Here is a 22,854-nt window from a genome sequence, read left to right as displayed (position 1 = left end):
TTATTCCCAGACTGCTTCCTTGTTGCCGACCTCGCCTGTCTCTGACTCTCCTGCTTCGTCTGCTCCCTGGTAAACCACTCAGCCTTCTGTCCCCAACCAAGAGCTCTGCTTCTACGCTCCTGGTGTCCCCATGGCTGTTTGGAGAGACGTCACCCACCTCTCCATAGTGAGTTTACCTCTTCTGCTGCCTGTGATTTCCTGTGTTGCGGTTTACCTCCCTAGGTGGCTGCACATTCTGCCGTTGTGTGCGCACCACAGGATCCACTCATCATCATCGTTGTCAACACCCTCACAGCCTACAGTCGGCTCCACATGGCTGTGTTGTCTTCTCCCGTGTTTACTCCTGGTTCCAGACTCCCTGCCCATCAGACCTCGCCTTCTGCCTACTCCCTCGAGGTACTGTTGCACACATTTGAACTGTTTAGCGTTTGTTTGCATCCACCAGACGCCACTGACTCACCTGTTCACTGTTTTGGTGGGCCACACCAAGCACTCTGGACTGAACCTTTTGTTTTGACTGTCACTGTTTTTTTTCCCTCTGGCTTCAATAAAGACTATTATAAACTGTCCTTATTGTCTGTGGTGCTACATCTTGGTTCTAACCACACCCATGACAACTGCGATATTTTGTGTGGCAATAATAAATCATGATGTTTTTTTCCAGGTGAGGTCAGCAGAGGTAGCAGCAGTTGGCAGGAAGTTCATCAAAACAAAGATGGATGCCCCAAAGAAAGTATTCAGAAATGTGCCGACAGCTTTTAAATTAGACGTCTGGACTTAGTTTCGGTTTTAGCATTAGGATGAAATACTCTGGATATACTACAAACATGAGGGCTCACCTCACACTCCACCATCCAGAGATAGCGTTAGCCGCTGGCAGCCAAGCTAATGCTAAACCTGCTCTGCTGAAAAATCAACCAACACTGGACACACTTAGCTTGACAGAACTACCATCCAACTCTGAAAGAGCTAAGAAAATAGCACAGTCCATCATGGATCCTCTGGTGATTCCAACTCCTACTGAATACACTGGTACACACTGATATAGAGATAGATGTGAACACCTCTTCAATGTGAACCTCCTCCTCTTTGTCTAATTGTTCATTTTCCACTGCACAGCCCACATCTAAATTAACTATCATGATGTCTGACTCATTGATTAAACCTCCCTTCTTTCACCTTTTGTTTTATTGTCTATTTTCATTGCACAGTTTATTTGAATAGGTACCTCTCATCCCTGATCTTTCACATCTCCTCTCCATACCGATCATCCACCCACTAACTGTCTTCTGAGAGAGACAGCTTTTATTTAACTCACTTCCTTCATTACTTTTGGGTTTTATCACCTTTTCAGTTCTCAGCTCAAATACACTTTTTAATTCTTCAGCTCTTTCCCACAGATGTTCACGAACTTCTGATGAGCATGTTGTACTCAGGTACCTGAAGTTACCTCATGAGGGCATAGCCCGCTGTCTTTGAAGCCGTCTTAGGTGATGGAGTGGCGCTGTGCCCTGTGGCCACAAAAATACAATGCCAGCTGAGATGAGAGAGAACACACTGCTGCGTCTCTGTGTAAAGATCGCAATCTACTGACTGGTGTTACACCTCACTGAGACTTACACCATGTAATGGAGTATTGCAGGGTCACATGGGGAAAAGATTACAGGCCCTGTCAAGGTGCGCTATGTGTCTCTCAGTCGCTCTCAGCTGTTCAGACTTTCCATAAATGATGTTTAATGTGGGTGGAAGGTTAATGTTAAGTGCTTTGTTCGTTTTACAATCATCTCACTTTGTAATTTGCATCTCATACCTGCTAGAGACAAACAGCTACCTGATTGTCAAGTGTGTGCCAGCTCACATGATGAATACAAATAAGTTTGCAAAAGAAAAGCAAAAAGAAACTTGAGTTTGTCCTTCTCTTTTTTTACTTTAATAAGACTTTATCAACAGATACATGACCCAGCAGGAAATATTCACAGTCATCTTTAAAAAAAAAGAAGAGAAAATATGAATAAATCTTTACTTTTTTAAGTCGTATACATCCTGTAGATTAATAAATAGTATGGCATGACATCAGTATGTACAGTCAGAAACATTTACGAACAGAAATACATTCTTCAGAGCCAGGAGGCCGTGTTTTGAAATCCAGTGCAGATAAGTGGAGGCTGCTGCGGTGATTTGGACTGCTGAAACCATCTGAGTGTACAGCATCGAGTGTAGCATTACAAAGCGTCTATTTACATGTCAAAGCGAGCACGACGTCATCACTTAAAGACACCTCACTGATCCTCTTTGTTCAAAAGATACGATGATACACTTAACAAAATCACATTTATTCCTCCACCTGTTGCATTATCTTTTACACATTTAAAGGAAAAGCTGTTTTTAAAAACAATCTTGTAGAGTAGTGTTGTAGGTCGGCACCTCTTTGGCACATTAGAATGCTTCGACTTAGTTTTACAAATGATTATGCATGTATATTCACCCATGAAATTAGTTGCCACTGGGCAAACTTTTGGCAAATCAATAAAAAAAACAGGACATAAATTACATAACTTACATTGTGCATGTTTTATTTAACCATTGAAGTCACTCTGCCTGTTCTCGCTGGACAGTTTTGGGAGCAGTTTGTATCAAAGATGAGTCCACAGGAGCAGCTAACAGGTTGACTGCTCTTGTATTTTCAGTCACTTCACCTTCTCAAGGGGTTTGCATTACGTACCGAAGTTGAATATGCATAAAGAAGCATTAAGAATCTTGTCAAATTAGACAAATTACAAATCTGCTACATTTCCCCCATGCAGCTGAAATAAACAGAAAAGGCCCTGTACTTATGTGTTATATCAAGGTATCTGACATCAGCACATGTAAGATGGCTAAAATCAACAAAGTTTCAACGGTGCACGAGACTCAGAAAGCTGAGGTGTTTATGGCCTCTGACTTGTTGATTTTTACGGTAACACCAAACAGCTTTCTTTGTCTTATGCACCAAACTGATACCTCATTACTTCTTAACTCAACGACACCTTCTCAAACCCTCCTCATATGCAGCGGGGTTTTTTTCCCTACAGATGATTTTCTTTTAAGTAGCAAGAGCCTTCAGGAAAGATGATCTTTTCATAAATCAAGGCATATGCAGCAGAATTGGTGCTACATGACCAAACAGAGGAAATGGGCTGTGTTATCTGCCTTTGATCAAAATGTAGAAAACCTACAACTACCAGAATGCATTGCACCACACCGGACCAATAAATGCCCCTGCTGGTGGGTGATGTAATGCAAGCATGGCTGTTTTTCCACAGGAAACAAAATGGCTGGCTGGTTGCAAACAATCTCAAATTACAGTTAAACGGTAAGCTAAAATATGTCTCTGAAAATGTTTTAGGCAAGAAATAGGCAACACAGTGACACAGTCTTGGTTCTTATTTTATCTGCACTGCCTAGTTTTACTGTTTGATCTCAGTATTTTAAGCCTCTACTTTACAAAACAGGAAGTAGCATGGCGCCTGCTTCTTTGTTTAGAAGTCAAAATGGGCACTTTAATGTGTGTCTGAAGACATTTTAGGCGAGAAGTAGGCAAAACAGTGTCAGAATCTTGGATCCTGTTTATACAACAATAATTTCAACTGAAAACGGTAAACTTTAGTTGTGTTTTGGCCGATCGTTTACATGACAACTGGGTTTTTGGTGCCTGAAAACGCAACGTTTTGAAAACTGGTTCCAGAGTGCAATTTTTTGGAAACGGCAGCAAGAGTTTTCGCACATGTGCATTACGCTTCCAGCCACTAGGCATGCGCGAGAAAGTCGACCATCACAACAACAATGGCGGACTCCCGAGCTCTGCTTGTGCTGCTCACCCTATTGAATTTATCAACGCTTCCCCATCATAGTGTAGATTTACTGTAGCAACTCCACCTCATCGTCCGTCCAGACAAATGTTCGTGCAGTTGCCATTTTGTTTGTTTATACATCGCCGCTCTGTAGAAGGAAGTGTAAGCGTCACACCGCCAACTACTGGCCTGGCATGTATACTGCAGCGTTTTGGTCATTTTTGCGGCTCCATGTGCACAGAGATTGTTATCAAAATGTTGTCCTCTAAATGCGGAACTTTTTTCAAAACGAAAATGAGAAACGATTCTGTTTTCAGTGGATCGTTTTCGTGTAAACATGGTTTACATTTGATCAGATGTGCTTAATTTTACTGTTTGATCTGAGTTTGAGAAAATCGAGGGAGGGTTTCTGTCTCGATCCGTTTCTATGCCGTTTGTGTCTGTGATTGCAGGTATACGAAAATGCGAAAGTACAATCTGTAGTGCAGCAACAGCCCCAGCGAAAAGCGCTATCCAGTTGATTTGAGCTGAGAGATGAGCAAGGGAGAACTGGGCGCTGGTAAGTTTACCACAGTTCATTTGCACACACTACCCACATTGTTGTGACATAAAGCTGGTTGAAAATCAGCAAAGCATCCCTTAAACAAGATTAAAGTAGTCTATACTTACGAAAAACAAACAAAAAGATATAATAATCTTGGGAATGTTTGCATTCAATATGTTTTGTAGCCCCCATGAAGCAAACTCCAACCTTGTTGAACCCCACTGCTGTGCAGCACATGGCATCACAGGAATATTCATTCTCTTAGTTTCAGGGCATGAACCCAAACCCCGTTGGCCTGTCTTGGCAGCATCGACACAGCAGGGACTTCCATTTCCAAGGTAGGGGGCAACGAAATGTAATAACAGTGACAAAGTACATTTACATCTTCACACACTAACAAATAACAGAAATCACATCCTGAAGAACAACACCTGGCACACAATACACACATGCAAATCTCTCTTTATATCTCTCTCTCTCACACACTCACACTCACACACACACACACACACACACACACACGCACTGCACCGCTGCCACTCCCTGAAGGAGTGCAGACCAGTGCCACAAATTCTACAGTGCTTTCTTTGTCATCCAGAGTATGAATACAATATAAGGCAATTGTAAATGTCTATTATATTTATATGTGTGCGTGTATTCCGGGCGTGTGAGCCCCCATGTTGTTCACATTTGGATCAATACAAGCACTTGAGGCTGGTGTGTGTGTGTGTGTTTTCCACTCCACCAGTGGTGCTTTTGAAATGCTGCTGAGTGTGTTGTATGAATACTGGATGGCACTTGCTGAAATAATCCAACAAGAAAATGAACTGTTTGACAAAAATCGAAGTTCTATTGATGCGTGTTGACAAAGTGGATAGAGGCTTACAGCTTTTTGTGGTTTGCACTTTTCTCATCCTGTTTCTTTTTGTCCCAGTTGAATAAAGGCAAGTGCTGCACTCACATGTGCAGAACAGTTTTTCTAGGCCCTGACAGAAATAATGGCTTTGGGTGAGTGTTATCATCTTATGACTGATAGTTTTTCAAATCATATCCACACTTTTTTGACAGTCATGCTTTTAGAAGCTGACTGTGGATTCCGTCCAGCCGTTTGAGCCGTCTCCCTTCATGGTGCTGGCTGTGCGGCCTCTTGTAGGCTGACTGTCGGTCAGGCCGAAGAGGCGCGCCGCTGCGCCCCTGTACTTCCAGGACATGGTGTTGTAGAGGATGGGGTTGATGGCGGCGCTCAGGTAGAAGAGAACCACGGACACCAAACTGCAGTACTCGGACAACACAGACAGCAGCGGGGACGGTGCGTCCAGAAAGCGGAACTGCAGGTAGCGACCCACATGGAACGGCAACCAGCATAGGACGAAGGCCAGGACCACCACCACTGGCGGAGGGAGGAGGATGAGCAGGTGGGGAGGAGGAGGAGGAGGAAAAGGAGAGGGAGGGGTGGAGAGAGGAGTCATTAGTGTAATCGTTGCTTAATATAGATGAATGATCACTATGATGACAAATTCAGCCTGGACGAGGTGAGGCCCTGTGTGTGTGCGTAATCTGCGCGCTCTCCAAACTTACCCAGCATCTTGATGGTCTGCCTGTTGCTTTTATCCCGGTGAGCCACACGGGAGCTGATGTTTGTCTCTCTGTGCCTCTGCCACAGCCTGCGGCCTATGAGGCTGTAGAGCACTGTGAGACAGAAGACCGGCATGAAGAAGAACACAGAGCTTAACCACACCATGGCCCCCATCAGGCCCGACTCCACTGCGTAATGCGTCATTTTACACTCCCGGGTGTCCGTTTCCTCCGGGGAGAAGCCAGTCTCATTCATTCCCGAGCTGTAATCTGGCCACATACTGTCACGCTCCACTCCCACCATGACAAACACAGGCCCGGCGCTCAGCAGAGACACTGTCCAGAGTAGCAGAATGAGGGCGCGCACCCGCCTTTTGGTAACCAGGGCCTTGGCACGCAGCGGGAAACAAATGGCCAAGTAGCGCTCCACTGAGAGCGCAGTGATGCTCAGGATGGTGGAGTAGGTGCATGACTCTGACACGAACTGAAAGAGCTTGCAGAGCGCGGCCCCAAACCGCCAGGGCCTGTACCTCCACATCCGGTAAAGGTCCAGTGGCATACAGAGGAAGATGAACAGGTCTGACACGGCCATGCTACACAGGTACAGGTTAGTGGTAGTGCGCATGTCCCGGTACTTACTGACCACCAAGATGGTCATGACGTTCCCGGTCACCCCGATCAGAAACAGCAGCGTGCAGGCGACGGTGATGACAGTGAGGAGAGGGATTGAGTAGTAATTAAGAGGAGGCAGGCCAAGGTCAGCGTTCCTTGTGGCGTTGTGGGTCTCCTCCCAGCTGCAGTTATGGGAGAGGCACAGCGAGAGATTGGGCCAAGAGGGCATGCTGTCGTTGCGCGGTTATTCACGGGGCCGTGCCTGGCCCTTACTGCTGAAGGCACCCCGGGTCTGGGACTCCTCACGCCCATTGACGCTGCCCTTTCCTCCCATCATCAGTGTTTGAGGTGCAGAGGTGATGGCACAGATTGGCAGCCGTGCGTAAAACCAACAAAATCCTTGCGTTAAGCTTGTTTACAGAAAAGGGTAAACAAGTTGCAGTTATGAGCGGAACTTCTGAGGACCTCCAGTGAGCAGACAGTCCTCTGCAGAGTCTGACACAAACACCTGGCTATTTTAGGTAACTCCAAATTATCCTCTTCATCTGAAACACGCACTCGAAAGTGGTCCAGCAATATTTGGTGCCTGTTCAAAAGAGGTGTGGGCGTGTTGGGTTCAAAATAAGCTACATGCTGGATATTTTGCGCATCACCAAACGAAATCAATGCGGATTCTAATCAAAATAGATGCAGCAGAAAAAAAAATAAAACACAAACATCTGTTGAACTAAAAACATTTAAAATAAAAATCTAACTTAAATACAAGTTATCTCCCGCGTCCTTTCAGTCAGTGAGAGCCCCCAGCAGCTGAGTGCTTTGGGAAAACTGAACCGTGAGGATCCTTCATGCGCCAGACAGTCCCAAAGAGTTCCCATCACCAGCGGCGCGGATCGGCAGACGCACCGGGCAGCAGCAGCAGCATGTGATGGTGAGTCAGAGGCAGGGTCGCAATGATGCGGCGGCAGCGGTGAACATCTGTCCTGGAAAGGACACCGGAGCTCAAACTCGGCCAAAGACGAACGGATAAACAACCACCACAGTGAAAACAAACACTGTGTGACGGAACGGAGACAGTTTTGTAAAAGTCACAAGCACCACGAAGGAACGTCGCATTGTCAACATGATCATGCAAATGGGACTCTGAAGGATTTAAGTGGAATAAAAGTAGTTGAGAAAGACGAAGAAATTCAGCCTGGCTCTCCAGATCTGCTCCTCTAGTTGTGGTGCGTATCCAGTGTGTGGATCCTGACTCCCAGTGAGCAAAACATCATATAGGACAGGTGAAGCGGTGCTGCTCAAGGGAGGGTGGTGTGGGGGTCTACAGAGAGTCGAGTGCTGCAACGCCACCTACAGGTGCTTTAGCGCAGTGATGACAGGGGGTTGATGCTGACCAGTTTCACAAAATCTGTTTACCATCAAGTCTTGCAGAGAGCAAACGGGAGAGAAGGGCGACCTTTGAGCCTCCGTGCAGGATCAGGATCAATTTAGTCATCAGCATCAAATTGTAAGATCCTATCTGGCTCTTGCTTCTTAAAATGATCTGCTTATTGTGATTAAGGTTTAGAAAGTAGTTTTTGCCCTGTGGAGTCATATATGTGATGCTTACTATCTCAGAGCTGACCTCTGCCCAGATAAGATCATTTAACTCCACTGCCTCAAAGACTTAAATTACATTATCGTGATGTCCGGATTTAACTCAAGGCTCCAATTGGCCTTTTGCAGAATGAGAAAAGGGGCCGTGACCATCCCTGTTTCCAAAGTGTTTGCAAATGTGTCACCTGCTGCAGAGTTTTATATGCAAAGAGCATTTAAAGCAGGTTGAGACACATAAACTGCAATTTATAGCACATGGAGAATATTCATAATTCAGCCAGAACAAAACTACTGCATACCATATGATGACATGAAAGCAGAATGACTTGAGAAACTTACTTAATGACCACATAGATATAGAGTGTATCACCTCCTAATAACTGGCAAGATGACTGGCTATTCTACTGAAGGCAGCGAGCAGTAACTATGGAAACAGTAAGTTGAGAAAAAGGGTTTGAAGGTTCTCAGCCAAACCGTGTAACATATAAATTCTTAAAAAAAACTGTTAAGAATAAATTTTCATAAACTACTGCACATGATGTTTGAGCAATGTAAAATGCAGAATGTTATTTTTATTGTATCTTATATTTAATTTAATTTAATTTAATTTAATTTCAATTTTTAATTTTTAATTTTTAATTTTTAATTTTTAATTTTTAATTTTTAATTTTTTATTTATTTATTTATTTTCATTTTTTAAATTTTTATTTTTATTCACTTTTTATTATTTTTTGGACTTGGAGCACCCTTCTTAATGTGCGCGGATGTTCTGAATAAATTGACTTTTTTTTTTAATTGATCTCAGACAAAATTGCAAATGGATAAACTGAATGTAAACAGATTATAAATAGGAATAAAGTAAATGCATAGCCTATACAAATGGGTTCTATGTTTCCCGGGTTCTATGTTCCCCACTTAACCCTGCAAAAAAGGTTCTATGTTCCCCGCTTACACAAAAAGGCTCTATGTTTCCCGGGTTCTATGTTTCCCGCTCAGCCAAGCGGGAAACATAGAACCCTTTTTGTGTGGGCGGGGAACATAGAAGCTTTTTTTGCAGCGGGAACATAGAACCCGGGAAACATAGAACCCTGGAAACATAGGGATGACCCCCAGCCAAATACCCACAAAGTAAAAGGCAGGTCCTGAAAAGTCGGCGGAACAGAAAGAACAAGGTCATCAGATACCCCGCTGGTATAATAAGCTGGCCAAAGGGGGAGATAGACGCCACTGATATAAAGACGAGACAGCTTCTCACAATGCATGCAGGGTTTCACCCCAAATCCAGCACCCTGAGACTGTACACTAAGTGTAGCGAAGGGGGCCAATGACTGGTAAGCATCAGAGCCGCTGTCCAGGACGCAACAACCAAGATCCAGGAATACATCAGGAAGATGGCCCCCAACGATGAGCTGCTAAGTGAATTCCTCAGGCAGCAGAAACCCAAGAATGCAGAAGACGGTCGCTGGCTCAAGCCTCCATCCGGACCAGATATGGAGAATGGACTGGCAGCTGCAGAGGAACCAGTTTGCCTCCTGGACATTACCAAAGTGCCCTTGAGCAAGGCGCAGACCCCCTAACTGATCACGCCGCCCGTCCATGGGCAGCCCCCTCGCTCTGACATCTCTCCATTTGATGCATGTATAGGTCCTATTTGTGCATGTGTGTGTGTATTTCAAGCCTGTGTGTGTATGACATTGGAGTGAGAAAATTGAATTTCCCTTTTTCTCCTTCTTCAACTTCTTACCTTCAAGCAGAACAAATGTTTCTAATTAACTGGAGTGCAGCTGCTGTAATTTGTTTTGAACATGCTTGAATTAATTTCCCCCAAACTACACATTTCTGTGGCATAATGTTTCTACATCATGACGTCAGATGTGAAAAGATCAGATTCAAGTCAAAGATTTTGACCAAATACTGTGTTTTGGATTTGAAGTGCAGCTTTGCAGGAATAATTCATTCACTAGAAAGGACCACGCCTAAAACTCAGGAGGTAGAGCTGGAGGTAGCAGAGAAGAAGATGTTGAGGTTCTCTTTGGGAGTGACGAGGATGGATAGGAATGAGTACATCAGAGGGACAGCTGTTAGATGTTTTGGAGATAAAGTCAGAGAGGTCAGACTGAGACGGTTTGGACATGCTCAGAGGAGGGATAGTGAATATATCGGTAGAGGGATGCTGAGGTTGGAACTGCCAGGCAAGAGGCCTAGAGGAAGACCAAAGAGGAGATTTATGGATGTAGTGAAAGAGGATGTGAAGTCAGTTGGTGTGAGAGAAGAGGATACAGAGGATAGGGTTAGATGGAGGCAGACGATTCGCTTTGTTGACCCCTAAAGGGAACAAACGAAAGAAGAAGAAGAAAGGACCATGCCACAACAATATGTCGTTCAAATGTTTAATTGTAATTCAGGAGGTGTTAGTTGTTGAGGACTGGTGAATGGATGTAAGTGTGGGGTGAAGGTGGAAGAGGGATATCCTCTGATAGGTTGTTCTGGGAGGATGTACTGGAGATCAGACAGAGGGAGACTCACGTGGGAGAGGTATGCACCAGATTGAATAAGAAGAGATGAGGGGAGAATGGAAGAAGGGTTGAAGGAATGTTGATAGGTATGAGGTAGGGAGGATGATGGATGAAGGGAAGGGAAAGGGGGGGTGGGTTGAGAATTCTGAGACAAACAGAGCAGGATGGGTTGATCAGGTATAAGTAGGCTTGGCAGGTAATTAGACGTGTGGTTGAGGCGCGGCCCTGAACCGAAGTTAATAAATTAACTTTATTTGTTGTCACTAACTGAAATCAAACATCCTAGCTTGCTAGCTTAGCTAACTGACAGCAGACTGGATGCCTCACAGGTGAAGCAAATGAGCAATATCAACACAGGCGTGAATCTCCTCTCAATTAGAGCGGCAATGTATTTCTGTTTTTACTGCACTGATGTGATCCTCGTTCTGCAAATATTGTTATCTCTCTGCCCTTTGCACTGTGTTTACCCGCTGATACCATTTATGTTTATGACTACTGGATCCTGTGTGTGTGTGTGTGTGTGTGTGTGAGGGAGAGAGAGAGAGAGAGGGAGGGAGAGAGAGAGAAATAAATAGAGGAAGCAAATGACAGGGATCCTGATACTGGAGCGAACACGAGCCGGACACTTGTCGGGACAGTTGTGCCTTTCACAGCCTCTGTGAGACCTTTTCATCACATCTGGTATGTATCTGGCTGCTGTCATCTGATGTGTGTGTTCGGACTGTACTGAATATGCGAGTGTGTATTTGGCCCTTTTTGATCTTCAGGAAAACCGTACGAACCTCTGACATCCGTGTTGTGTAATCTAAGTACATTTCAGTGAACCTGTGCTCGTACCAGCTGCAGTAATGATGATAAGAGGCAAACAACAAGATGAAAATAACCGTTATTTACACAGACAAAATGGCAAAATTGGTTTCTGGGACAACAGGAGGTAATTACAGCAACAGTGGGTATTTCACACTGAAATGTCACGACTGTATTTTGGTATCAGGAGAGATTTCTCTGGTCGGTATTTTATGGCTGTGTGCTGAGTGTCTCCCATAGTTTCCCCTCACTGTTTATGGTTTTATTGCTGTACCACTTTACATTTCAGTCCTGTTTCTCTATAGTTAATGTACATGTGGTTCTGGAGTGTGTCTGCCACGGCTTGTGAAGTATTGGGGCTGTCCTCTTGTCTGAACTATGCTTCCAGGGTGTGGTAGTAGAGCACAGGGTAAAGTCCCTGTCATACGGATACACACACATTTGGCATCCACCATCTGCACGAGTGTTGTGTTTGGGCCGTGAAGGGCGCAGTACATGCTTTCGTCCACAAGATGGAGGGAGAGATCTGGATGCGTGTGAGTGTTTGGCTGCCAGACTAATGAATGGTCTTGTACTACAAGTGTGGTATGAGGGGACATTTAATTAGACAAGAGCTCTTTCAATGGGAACACATAGTACGTCCATGTTTTACTTTGTTTTACTCCTTGTGATGCATTTTTACTATTGCTAAAGGGTCAGTATAGTATAAACTATTGTCCCCCTCATGCACACATACACACACGTACACTAACATCAACCTACACATCCTATTGTCACATTTTCTGCTCTTAAATGGATGCTATTTTTTGCAGTTTTTTGTTGTTGCAATCAAACATATTTTGCTATTCGTAGTTTGTTATCACTTGTATTATTTTATGTATTGTTCTGTATCTCTCTGCACTTTTGAGTTCTTACTAACCTAACTCCCTACACTATATTTCATTATTCATTATTCTTTTTTCTTGCCTTTTTTTGTGTTTTAATTGTGCAAAAAAATTAACTATAACTATATGTGTGCGCTGAGGTTTTGGTGACACAATAATGATCAAGTTCTTGCTGTTTTTATTTTTCTATGTTGCGTTTTCTAAGCCCACAAGCACAATTCTTTTGTTTTTACCACTTATGTATGAGTCTTTATTATCTTTTCAACTATGCAGGACTCAGCACAAGTACATGCACAGGCACAGGCAGCTCATACGTGCACAGACACACACTGACAGACAGAGAAACATGCAATACACACTGACAGTTTGGACAGAGAAGAGAAGGAAAAACAGGGAGAACAGCAGAAAGTGTGAAATGATGAGATAATAGGCAGGACCAGTGTGTGTGTTTTCACCCCTGAGGACTCCTCCTACATCACCAAAAGTCCACAACTGTTTCTATCAAATGAGAACACCCTGTGGGAGGATCTCCTCACTGTGATTGGCCTGTAGTTTCACAGTCCCCTCCCTTCCTGAGGAGTTGGAGTGAGTTCCCTGATAGTTTTTTCTCAGCCACTCTAACTGAGTTCCAGAGCAGAAGGAGCGCAGGACTAACTGTCTGCTACTGCTGTACACTTCTTTGTCTGCTCAGCTGGAGACTGTGTGTGTGTGAGTGTGTGTCTCAGTACTGCGGGTCTATTCAGTGAAGCCAAGTGGATTGATCAGACTAAGCCAGCATGTGGGCTGCACGTCCACAGAAAGAGCAGGTTGGTAATGTCTCCCTGTGTGTCTCTGTGTCTGCTCTGTTCTATTTGCGTCCATGGGCTGGGGGAGATCTGTGTCTCTGTGACACTCCTTGGGTTTGGGGTGTAAGTGGGATCATGTAGAGGAATGTACAGTATGTTTGCCTTTATGCTGTTTCAGTATGTTTGATGTTTTACTGCACAGCAAATATTTATCCAACATGACAAGGTGCATAGCTGTGGCTGTCTGCAACAAGTAGTGTGTTACCAGTTGTTCAAAGCTGCACAGGTGTGTTTGTGTGTGCCGCCCCCCCCCTCCTCACACCCTGCTGTGGAAGTTAGTTGCTGCAGCTGGAATGTCATGGGAAGACTGGAGATATTTTGCTCGCCCTCTACTCCTCTCTGTCTCTCCTCCTCTGTTGTCTCTGCAACTGATACACATGATACTGACCTCTGGCATTCAGTAGTCTCCGTATGCACAGGCAGTAGCAGGAGCATGACCTCCATGCTTGACTCTGTTGTTGCGCCAGCACACACATGCAGTAAACTTTGTTGCTGTTATTCCTGCGTGGAGCTTTACAGTATGTGCATGTGTGTTTGACTGCATCGACCCGTGCTGTGTGGTGCTATCTTGCTCAGGTCCTGATCTGTATCAATCATTAATCTGGACAGTGGGAGAATTTTAGTCCACTACCACCTTCTGTTCTTTCGTTAAAGTTATGTAACATGAGTTAAACCTTTGCAATATTCTTTGTGTTCTCCGGAAGGATTGGACAGACTTGAAATATTTTTATCTTGGCAGACAGATAGAAATTTATTCCAGATGGGGACTACAGTTCGCACAGTACAGTACGTTCTTGCCATATAGTGAACCCCTGTTAAAAACCCACGAACCTTGTTTTGAGTTTCCAACCACAGTCTGACTAATGATCATTTGTGGATAATTTAAACATCATGTTTAGGATTGTACAACATACATTGTTTCTGCATCATAATACAGGTCGTATAGGAAGGGTATTGGAAGCTAAAAGATTTCCATGAGATGCAAAAATAGAAGGGATTTATTTACATGGTGCAAAATATAACTCTACCATTTGGCACTCGGACCATCATTAGCACCTTGTTGCATCCGTATATATAATTATCTATTTTTGTATTGTATTAGCTTATTTTTGGCTTGTATACACTCCTGATTCATGTTCTGTGTTTATAATTCTCAGGCATTGAGGTCTAGGAAACTTTAAAGGTCCAGCAAATTTTAAAGGGTCGGTTAACCCGATTCCAAAAATCATATTTCACGCTATATCATTCATGGTATCTTGCCATGCAATGGAGGCAAACAGAATTTAGTTTGTGGTGCTCACATGTAGGGCTGAGGGGGTCATCCCTATGTTTCCAGGGTTCTATGTTTCCCGGGTTCTATGTTCCCCGCTTACCACCCAAAAAGGTTCTATGTTCCCCGCTTACCACCCAAAAAGGTTCTATGTTCCCCGCTCAACCAAAAAGGGTTCTATGTTTCCCGCTTGGTTGAGCGGGGAACATAGAACCTTTTTTGTGTAAACGGGGAACATAGAACCTTTTTTGCAGGGTTAAGTGGGGAACATAGAACCTGGGAAACATAGATACGCTCCCGGGCGAGCGATACGGAGAAAATCAAATATTGTGATATAAATGCATCGATATCGTTATTGCAACGATATTATTCTGAAACAGTTGTTGACAAGTTTGACAATTGGTGCTTTCAAGAAATATTCACGCAATGAAATTTTTGATACGTAATAATCAGGAATGTGAATATAATTATAGACTGAATCACAATTTTTGTGTACAGTTACTTCCAGGTAGAAAACTCTCGTGTCACGCAGCTATCAAATGAAATGGCGCTCAGCAAACACTGCCTCGGTTTATTAGTTTTTAGTGATTTTGAAAAATATCCCACCTAAAAAAGTCAATATCTGTTTAGGTGTACACTATATTTAGAATATTATAACATCTTTACCCTGCTGTCAGCCCTTTCTGACAGGGAACCAAAGCCGTTATCTCCAAGGCACCAAACTCCATTGACAAAAACGGTCATTTTATTTCACAAGACATTATTAGTTATTAGTCGCTGGTCTATCGCTACCTCAGTTGGTTAGTGTGAAAGGCAGGGGTGTCAAAAATAAGGCCTGTGAGCCAGAACCGGACCTCCAAAGGGTCCAATCCAGCCCACTAGATGACTAGACTAAGAAGTGCCAGGTTTCAGGAGCAAGGTAGACAATGTGTACTTTTTGTGAAACTCTGCTTCGGAGGCTTTTCCACCCTGACCAGAATACAGTTCACTGATGTAACAATGAATACTCACTGTGACCATGTTTAAAGATACTTAACATTGTGCAAAATCTTGTCAATCAGCAGCTTCAGTTCAAAAGACTCTGTGTCAGGAAATGTATGAATAAATGCACATGAAGTGACAGTGAGAAGTCGACCGACTGGATGTGGAAACACTGTGACATATTGTTGAAATTGTACTTCTTCTTCTTGAGACATCTCTGGCAATTCATCTGTTTTGTAAAAAGATGAACATGTGCAGAATGTGTCATTGGTCCGGCCCATCAGAGATTAAATTGGGCTGTATGTGGCCTATGACCTAAACTGAGTTTGACACCGTGGTTGTAAGGTAAATCAGAGAGAGTATTCCAAATATAGCCTACACTGAAACTGATATTGATTTTCTTTAAGTGGGTGTTTGTTTGTGGCTAAAATACGTTTTGCTCTGGCCCCCTTCCACAGTGCTTATTAGCTTCCGTGCCGGCCGGTTTGGTTCATCAAAGACGCTAGCAAAGCCACACAGCAGAAATGTCAGATAGGTCGGACCATCGTATTTAACTATGTATCTTTGAATGTACAGTTACGGCTGAAAACAATTGTTGTTTTTAGCGGGACGTAACAATAATTTGGTCTATGGAAGAGCTAGAACAGTCTCGTAGGTTCCGAAAATTACATTATTTTACTTTACTGCTGCCTTCAAAACCAGGAAACGGCAACACTTACGATATTACGATATCCAGAATTTCACAGTATTGATACGTCAATATATTGCTCAGCCCTACTGACGTGTTTAAAAGGGTTAGGGTTAGGGTTAGGGTTAGACGTTCTCATTACGCTGGATGATCCACAGAACACCCTGCCATTAACAGTTTTAATAGGGACTATCTTTTGTTGCAAAGTAGTTCCAGTGAAACCTCCTCACAGCCTGGTCTATGGATTAACCGGTATGTTGTTTATGGGAAAACATGTAGCTGCTGAATGTTTCTAAGGTAGTTTTTTATGGTTGTCGGCATCACAGGCAAAATTCCATTCAGCTCCACTTCATTGGCATGGTGGCAGAAATCAAAGTGATTGGGCAAATCAACCCAAACCTGTCCTCATGGCTTGATTCCACTGGATATGGTAATTTGGGTGAACTTTTCTGTAAAGAGCCCAAATCGTTTGCAGGCTTTCTGTTCTGCTGCTGTAATCATGGTGAGTCAGAGTCAATTCAGTGGTCAGAACACAAGTTATAGTTTTCCAGGCTCTGACTTGGCTGCCCCGGTCGGCCTGAGTCAGGCTTGGCTGACAGAGAGGGAGAGACGGAGAGAGAGCAGTTCCATCACTCCTTCAGTACAATGCTGCCTTGTGTTACCGCCCGGCAGGACGCCACTGTGGCGATGATGACGATTGCGCCCTCTCTGTTTCTGGCATCTACTGTATGTCTTGCTTTCTCTGCCTCCCTGACCGTCCCTATCCCCCTATCCATGGTGTGAAGGATTAGATAATAGGCAGCTTTAGTGTGGGCAGAGAAAGAGAGGTGTCACAGACCTCTCTCATTGCTTCCCTCTCCGTTCCTCCCTCCATCTTCTCTTTCTCTCTCTCTTTGTACCATCTGCGCCATGAGGAGCTTGGCACCACACGATCTGTGAATGCCAAGCTAGATTTATGTTATCCTTACTGCGCGTATGTGTGTGAGTGTGTGTGAGAGAGCGTGAGTGGAAGTCTCTTTCACAAAGACGTTGTTTACACGCATGTATGGTATCTTTACAATGATATAATTCTTACACTGTTTTTGTCACGGTGCTTTGTAAATGTCAGGCTTGTTATCGCACATCCAGGAATAGATGATGCATCTCACAAGTTATCTATTTTTCCGAACACTCAATGGGTAATCAGTGACAGCACCTCCGCTGATATTGACATACTGTAGATGCTCAGCCCGCCTCCAGTGTTCTCTCCAATAACTTGACACATCTTAAACACGAATTGCGAGCAATGTAGAGGAGGTGGGGGAGTAGGAGTATCATCTGCCACTTAAAATAGTCAGTTGCGCAGAGTTCAGTTTATGATACTTTTTGGATAAAAGGAGAAGCTGTGACAAATGTTATCGATACATAATTATGGATGTAATAAGGGATCACTGATAAAGAAGTCTGGCTCAGAGGTGGTGACGAAGAGCAGTTGCGACAGTAGAACTTAAAATAAGCTGTGACGATGGGGTCACTGGGTCATTCTGGCTGACTAATTGTTGGTCATTGTGTCACGCCTATAAAACGGAAAAGGAAAATTTTGCTCAAACTGTTACAGTGATGTTCAGTTCATTCCACAAATGTGTGATAAAATGCCAAAACTTGTTTTTGTTGTCTTCACCTCGTGCCAACCTGTCATATCTGATTCCATTTGAATCAGTGATTTCCCAGGCTACCCTGAAAGACCAGATCTAGGGCTGGGCATTATGAAGATGTTATATTGTTATCGAGATATGAGACTATATATCGTCTTAGATTTTGGATATCGTTGTATTGGATATAGCATAAATAGTGTTTTTTCCCCTCGTTTTAAAGGCTGCGTAACAGTAAAGTGATGTGAATTGATCAACTTACCAGACTTTTCTATTTGTTTTAACTAGGGATGTCCTGATCACATTTTTTTTGCATCCAATCCGATACCGAGTCCTTTATTTTGAAAACAAATCCGATACCGAGTCCTTTATTTTGAAACTGAATCCGATACCGAGTCCGATCCGATACTTTGCAAAGCATTAAGAAAGAAAAAAAAAAAGAACGCATTCAAGTTGTCCCATAAGGTTTGTTTTTTATTGAAATAGTATCCAAAAAGCTTATCGGTGGTTCGGCAGCACAAAATGTAAACAAATTCAATATCTTCTTCTTTTCTTCAACAAACAAAATAGGCCTATATCTTTATACATTGGAAAGCAGAGGCAACAATGAACAACATAGATGAAAAACCTGGCCATTTTTGTTGTTTTGATTCCTCCGATTTTTTTTTACCAATTCCGATTTTGTAAAAATAATTTGATTGGAGCCGATACCTGGATTGGGACAACCCTAGTTTTAACGCTGGCCTTAACCTACTTAGTGGATATATCCACATCATTGATGATTATCAATTAAAAATCTCAATGTGTTTATATTTTCTGAGAAAATAGACAGTCACCCCAAAACATTGTTGCACCAGAGAGCATATTTGGTCAGAAATATTGTTTTGTTTGATTTTGTCTGCCAGTCCTAGCATTAATGAAACACTTTTCATGAGATTTAAAAAGACCAAGATATTTATCCTGTATTGAGATACAGCGGAAAAATATTGTGATTTAGCTTTCAGGACATCGCCCAGCTCTAACCAAACCAACTCAACTCAAGACCTTTGTTAATCATTCTGTTGCCAAAACTAGAAATGCACTGGGAGCAAGAACTGGGTGTACTTTTTACAGATCAGAGGGTCAGAGATAAAGCTGTGCAGAGAATACAATCAAGCGCACCTTGTGCCAGATTAGAACTTGCACAAGTCAAAGTGTTACGCAGAGTTCATTTTTCAAAATCTCGACCATCCGAAATCTATCCAAATGTGAGTCATTGAGCACGTTTACATGCGCACAATAATCAGATAACTGGTAATAATGAGGTAATGGTAATAATCCAATTTGACGCGTTTACATGCTCTTCAATAATCTGATAATCAGAAAAACCTGGTTTACATGATTCAGTCCTTCAGTTGGATTTCTCCCAAAGTACATGACATAAAACTCAAACTTCCTGTTACAGTAGGTACTCATGTCCTTGAAAAACCTCGAAAAGTACACGTCATACATTTGCAAAATAAAGCACTCATCATGCTGACAGCTTATATTCTTACAGTACTGCTTGTTTTTATCATTAACAAATACATGTGAGAGCATTCTAATGTGTAGTTTATCAATGTGGAGCCAATTTTACATACTTTGGGTAGATTCGGAGTAAAAGTACTGCAAAGTGCAATATACAAGTGTATTGTATATAAACTTGTCACACAAAGTGCATAACATATAAGTAAGATAAAATAAAAGTGACAATTTAAACACTGAGAATATAAAAATATATTATTTTATGTAAAATCTTTATCTGAAAGGAAACAAAAGCTGTCAGATTAACGTAGTGGAGTAGAAAGTACAATATTTCCCTCTAAAATGTAGTGGAGTGGGAGTATAAAATAGCAAAACCCGAAAGAAACCAGATTAAAGGGTATACATGCACCGAATAATCTGACTATTGGGGAAAAAGCTAGGTGTGTTTATCTGATTTCTCATAATCAGATAATGGCTTTTATCTGATAAAGCCTATCGGATTATGCTGTTTACATGACCACTTGAATAATCAGGTAACTCCAGAAATCAGATAATGATCGGTTTATTAGTGTGCATGTAAACGCGCTCAGTGATCAATGTGACAGATGTCATGCTCCCTCGAACTCATACAAAATAGTCAGTTATGTTGCACTGCTGTGCCATTAGCTGCACTGGACATAGTCAAATTGTCTTTGTTTGACCATGGTGAATGATATAATATGCTATAAATTTACAGTCACTAATGCAAGGGAGGTTAGGGTTAGGGTTCTGTAATTCTGTTAATTCCCAAAAATTCTTGATTGGAACCTTAAAGCTGTAGTTTTTTAAAAAAAAAAGGTCATATGATGAAACTGTAACTATATTCACACGGCACTAGATGAGAGAGATAACCCGCTGAAAAAAATCATATTACACTGATATCCGATAACCAATCAGAGCCGAGGACTCTCTAAAGCGACTGTTAATCATGTCAGTCACTGCTCATGAACTGCAGTCAAACTGTCCAGCTAGGTAGCGCTGATCAAATATTGCATTGCCTCTTTCTCGACTCAGAAAATATTTTCAGGAACATACTTTATTGTATTGCTTTTTCTTTCTTTTTTTAATAGCATGCCCCATTTGAGGATGACACAGTTGTATTTGTGCATATTGACATTAAAGCTCTCAGAACTGTACCCGTCTCAGATTCGGCCGTTTCAAATGAATAATCAATGATTCGTTTTTGTTGCTTTTTTACATATTAAGTTTGAATGGGGCTCAGCGGGATGTTCAGGGTGACTGCAGCATTTATGTAACATAGTAAACAAGCTAACTACGCTAACAACAGGTCAGAAATGCGCAACATTTTTTTGCTGACACTAGATATCAAACAGAAGCCAGAGACTGTGTCATAATGAGTTGCTGTGAGCTGTAAATTCACCATTTCATAGCAGAACAGAGAAGATAATGTTTCTCTTCTTCTGTGCCGCTGCCTGTGTGTCCACAGCTCTCAGTACCGAAGAGTAGTGTGAAAGTCAAGGGCGCTCACTCTGCAGCGAAATCTGTGGAAGAAGCACACTCTACAGCACACTGACTAGCAAGCAAACAAAAAACGACCGCTTAACTTGAAGCAATTTCAGTCGACTGATGATTCGAACCTCCGACTTTCAGGGGGCAACCCTAAGAGTTCTTGAATCAAACTTGGTCTGGCTGGTGGGCGGTGCTTCGTACTTAGGTCGACCGTTTCCAACATGGCAACCAGGTCACAAACTATCTCCTTTTACAGCTAAACATTTGAGGTGAGAGGCAGTTCGGTAACAGACTTATATTTGATCAGTGCTGCCGAGATAGACAGTTTGACCATATACGAGCAGTGATTGACATGATTGACAGCTGTGTTAGAGACTCCTTGGCTCTGATTGGTTGTTTTTGGTGTGCTGCGGTCAATTCTAGCAAATGCCATTAGAGGCAAAAGAGAAGGAGGGGCATGACATTTCTTAGACCCTCCTTCTCGGGTACTTCTTTTAGAATATAATATAGTGACAGTCATTTTCATAAATGTTCACAACTGTAGCTTTAACAGGAAGAGAAAAAAAGATACAGAGAGTGAGAATGGAATGTAGTCTGGATGTCTAAATTCCCCTTATGTGAGAAAATAATCGCTATGTGCTGTCCACCTTAGACCCCTTTATCACCAGGATGTCTTAAAAGCAGCAGAGGAAAGTCATTTTCTTAAGCTTACTGGAAATAAAAACATTCTCCACCCAGCTCTGAGTGAGCACAATGCAGCGGTTTCCTTGTTCAAAGCATTTAGGATTTAGTTTTGGTCTCATGCAGCGAGCACAGCTCAGCTCCCAGCAGTAGCTCCAGCATAGCAAATTCCCATCTTTAAAACAAGATCAAATTACTGATGCTTCACCATCATGCTGCCCGCTTTTGTGTCAGACTACAAAAGCAGTGATAATGAAAATGGCTCCAGAAAAGACAAGACTGCATGATCATTTTACATGTGGACCAATGGCTGTGCCTTCCCACACGGATCACACAAGTTCGGCAGTGAATCAGACTTTTGGCTGGGAGACACACACACAACTTCCTGACTAAACTTAATTTTGGACAACAGCAGCTAAACAACTGATAATGGATGTGAGAAAAAGAAATTCTGCCAGCAGATAACAGCCAGGGTGACCTCGTCTTCGTTCCCATGTGTCCCTCTCGGGTCCTTGCAGTGCTACAAAAACAAGGCTACGAACAAGACTCAAAACAAAAACATAAACTAGAGCACGTCTCATCGTCTTTTGTATCCCTCAGAGGGACATGTTTTGTTATGATAAATCTCAGGAGGGCAGGTGAACAAAATTAGGGGCTGTGAAATCCATCTTGGTCTCATGTGAGGAACACATTAAACAAAAACAGTTACCTTGCTTTGCTCGCTATGTCCTCCGGCTATCTCAGAGAGATATGAATGGGCTGTCAGTGGGCGTAAGAGAATGGTGTATGATGTGTGTTGAATACAGTATTGATCGTATTGAAATGATAAAACTTTTGGTACCACTTCCCAATAAGCACCCTCCTTTTTTATTACTTTATTAATGTTAATAAGTCACTAACTTTTATAGATATGTTAGAGTGTTTGGGTTCCATGGTTGGTGAATCATTAATGGTCTTTCTCATAAACCAATTAGTCTGCAGTTATAGCTTAAAAATATATATCATGTCATTACTAATAATGGTCACAGGTTTCTCGCTTTCTAATAAGCCAACAGCAAGTAATATTGAAGGCTTTTAAAAAATAGTTCTTAACGAGTCCATACCCATTGAGTGCACAGTTGCCCATGTACAGTTTCACATGGTGTGTGTTTGGGATACAGGTCATAGGAAATTGCAGATTAAATAGTCAGCTGAACCCATTAAGAAGAGCAATGTATTCAGACAGAGTTTTTGTGCATTTTATAGTACAATTGCTTTATTGAAAGTACAGTCGTACCATTGCCAATAGTGGGATAGTTAGTGGGCTAAAACTGTACATTAGTAGTTAAGTTAGCACGTTGAAAGGCAGATAGTTAAAGTCATTGCCTTATAGAAGCTCAGTTTTA

At 42.5% G+C, this 22,854-nt stretch overlaps 2 protein-coding genes across 4 annotated transcripts in view; one reads left to right on the top strand and one right to left on the bottom strand.

Moving 5' to 3' along the window:
• Positions 1–5,450: 5,450 nt before the first annotated feature.
• ghsra (growth hormone secretagogue receptor a) lies at positions 5,451–6,790 on the bottom strand. Its single transcript, XM_050061088.1, has 2 exons — positions 5,953–6,790; positions 5,451–5,764 (listed from the first exon to the last, which is right to left on the bottom strand). The coding sequence occupies exons 1-2, from the start codon at positions 6,788–6,790 to the stop codon at positions 5,451–5,453; spliced, it is 1,152 nt and encodes a 383-aa protein (XP_049917045.1).
• A 4,469-nt stretch (positions 6,791–11,259) lies between these two features.
• pld1a (phospholipase D1a) overlaps positions 11,260–22,854 on the top strand; it is a 60,085-nt gene continuing 48,490 nt past the window's right edge. For 2 of the 3 annotated variants that reach the window (XM_050061079.1, XM_050061077.1), the window contains exon 1: positions 12,989–13,167. The gene's annotated coding sequence lies outside the window, so the exon portion shown is untranslated. Of the gene's footprint in view, positions 11,352–12,988; positions 13,168–22,854 lie in introns of those variants that run through there. The other variant, XM_050061078.1, reaches the window with a different exon arrangement.

The sequence above is a fragment of the Epinephelus moara genome, chromosome 14 (genome assembly GCF_006386435.1).
Source record: "Epinephelus moara isolate mb chromosome 14, YSFRI_EMoa_1.0, whole genome shotgun sequence".
Classification (NCBI taxonomy): domain Eukaryota; kingdom Metazoa; phylum Chordata; class Actinopteri; order Perciformes; family Serranidae; genus Epinephelus; species Epinephelus moara.
Note: the sequence above shows the minus strand (reverse complement) of the source record. Positions and strands in the feature narration are given on the sequence as shown.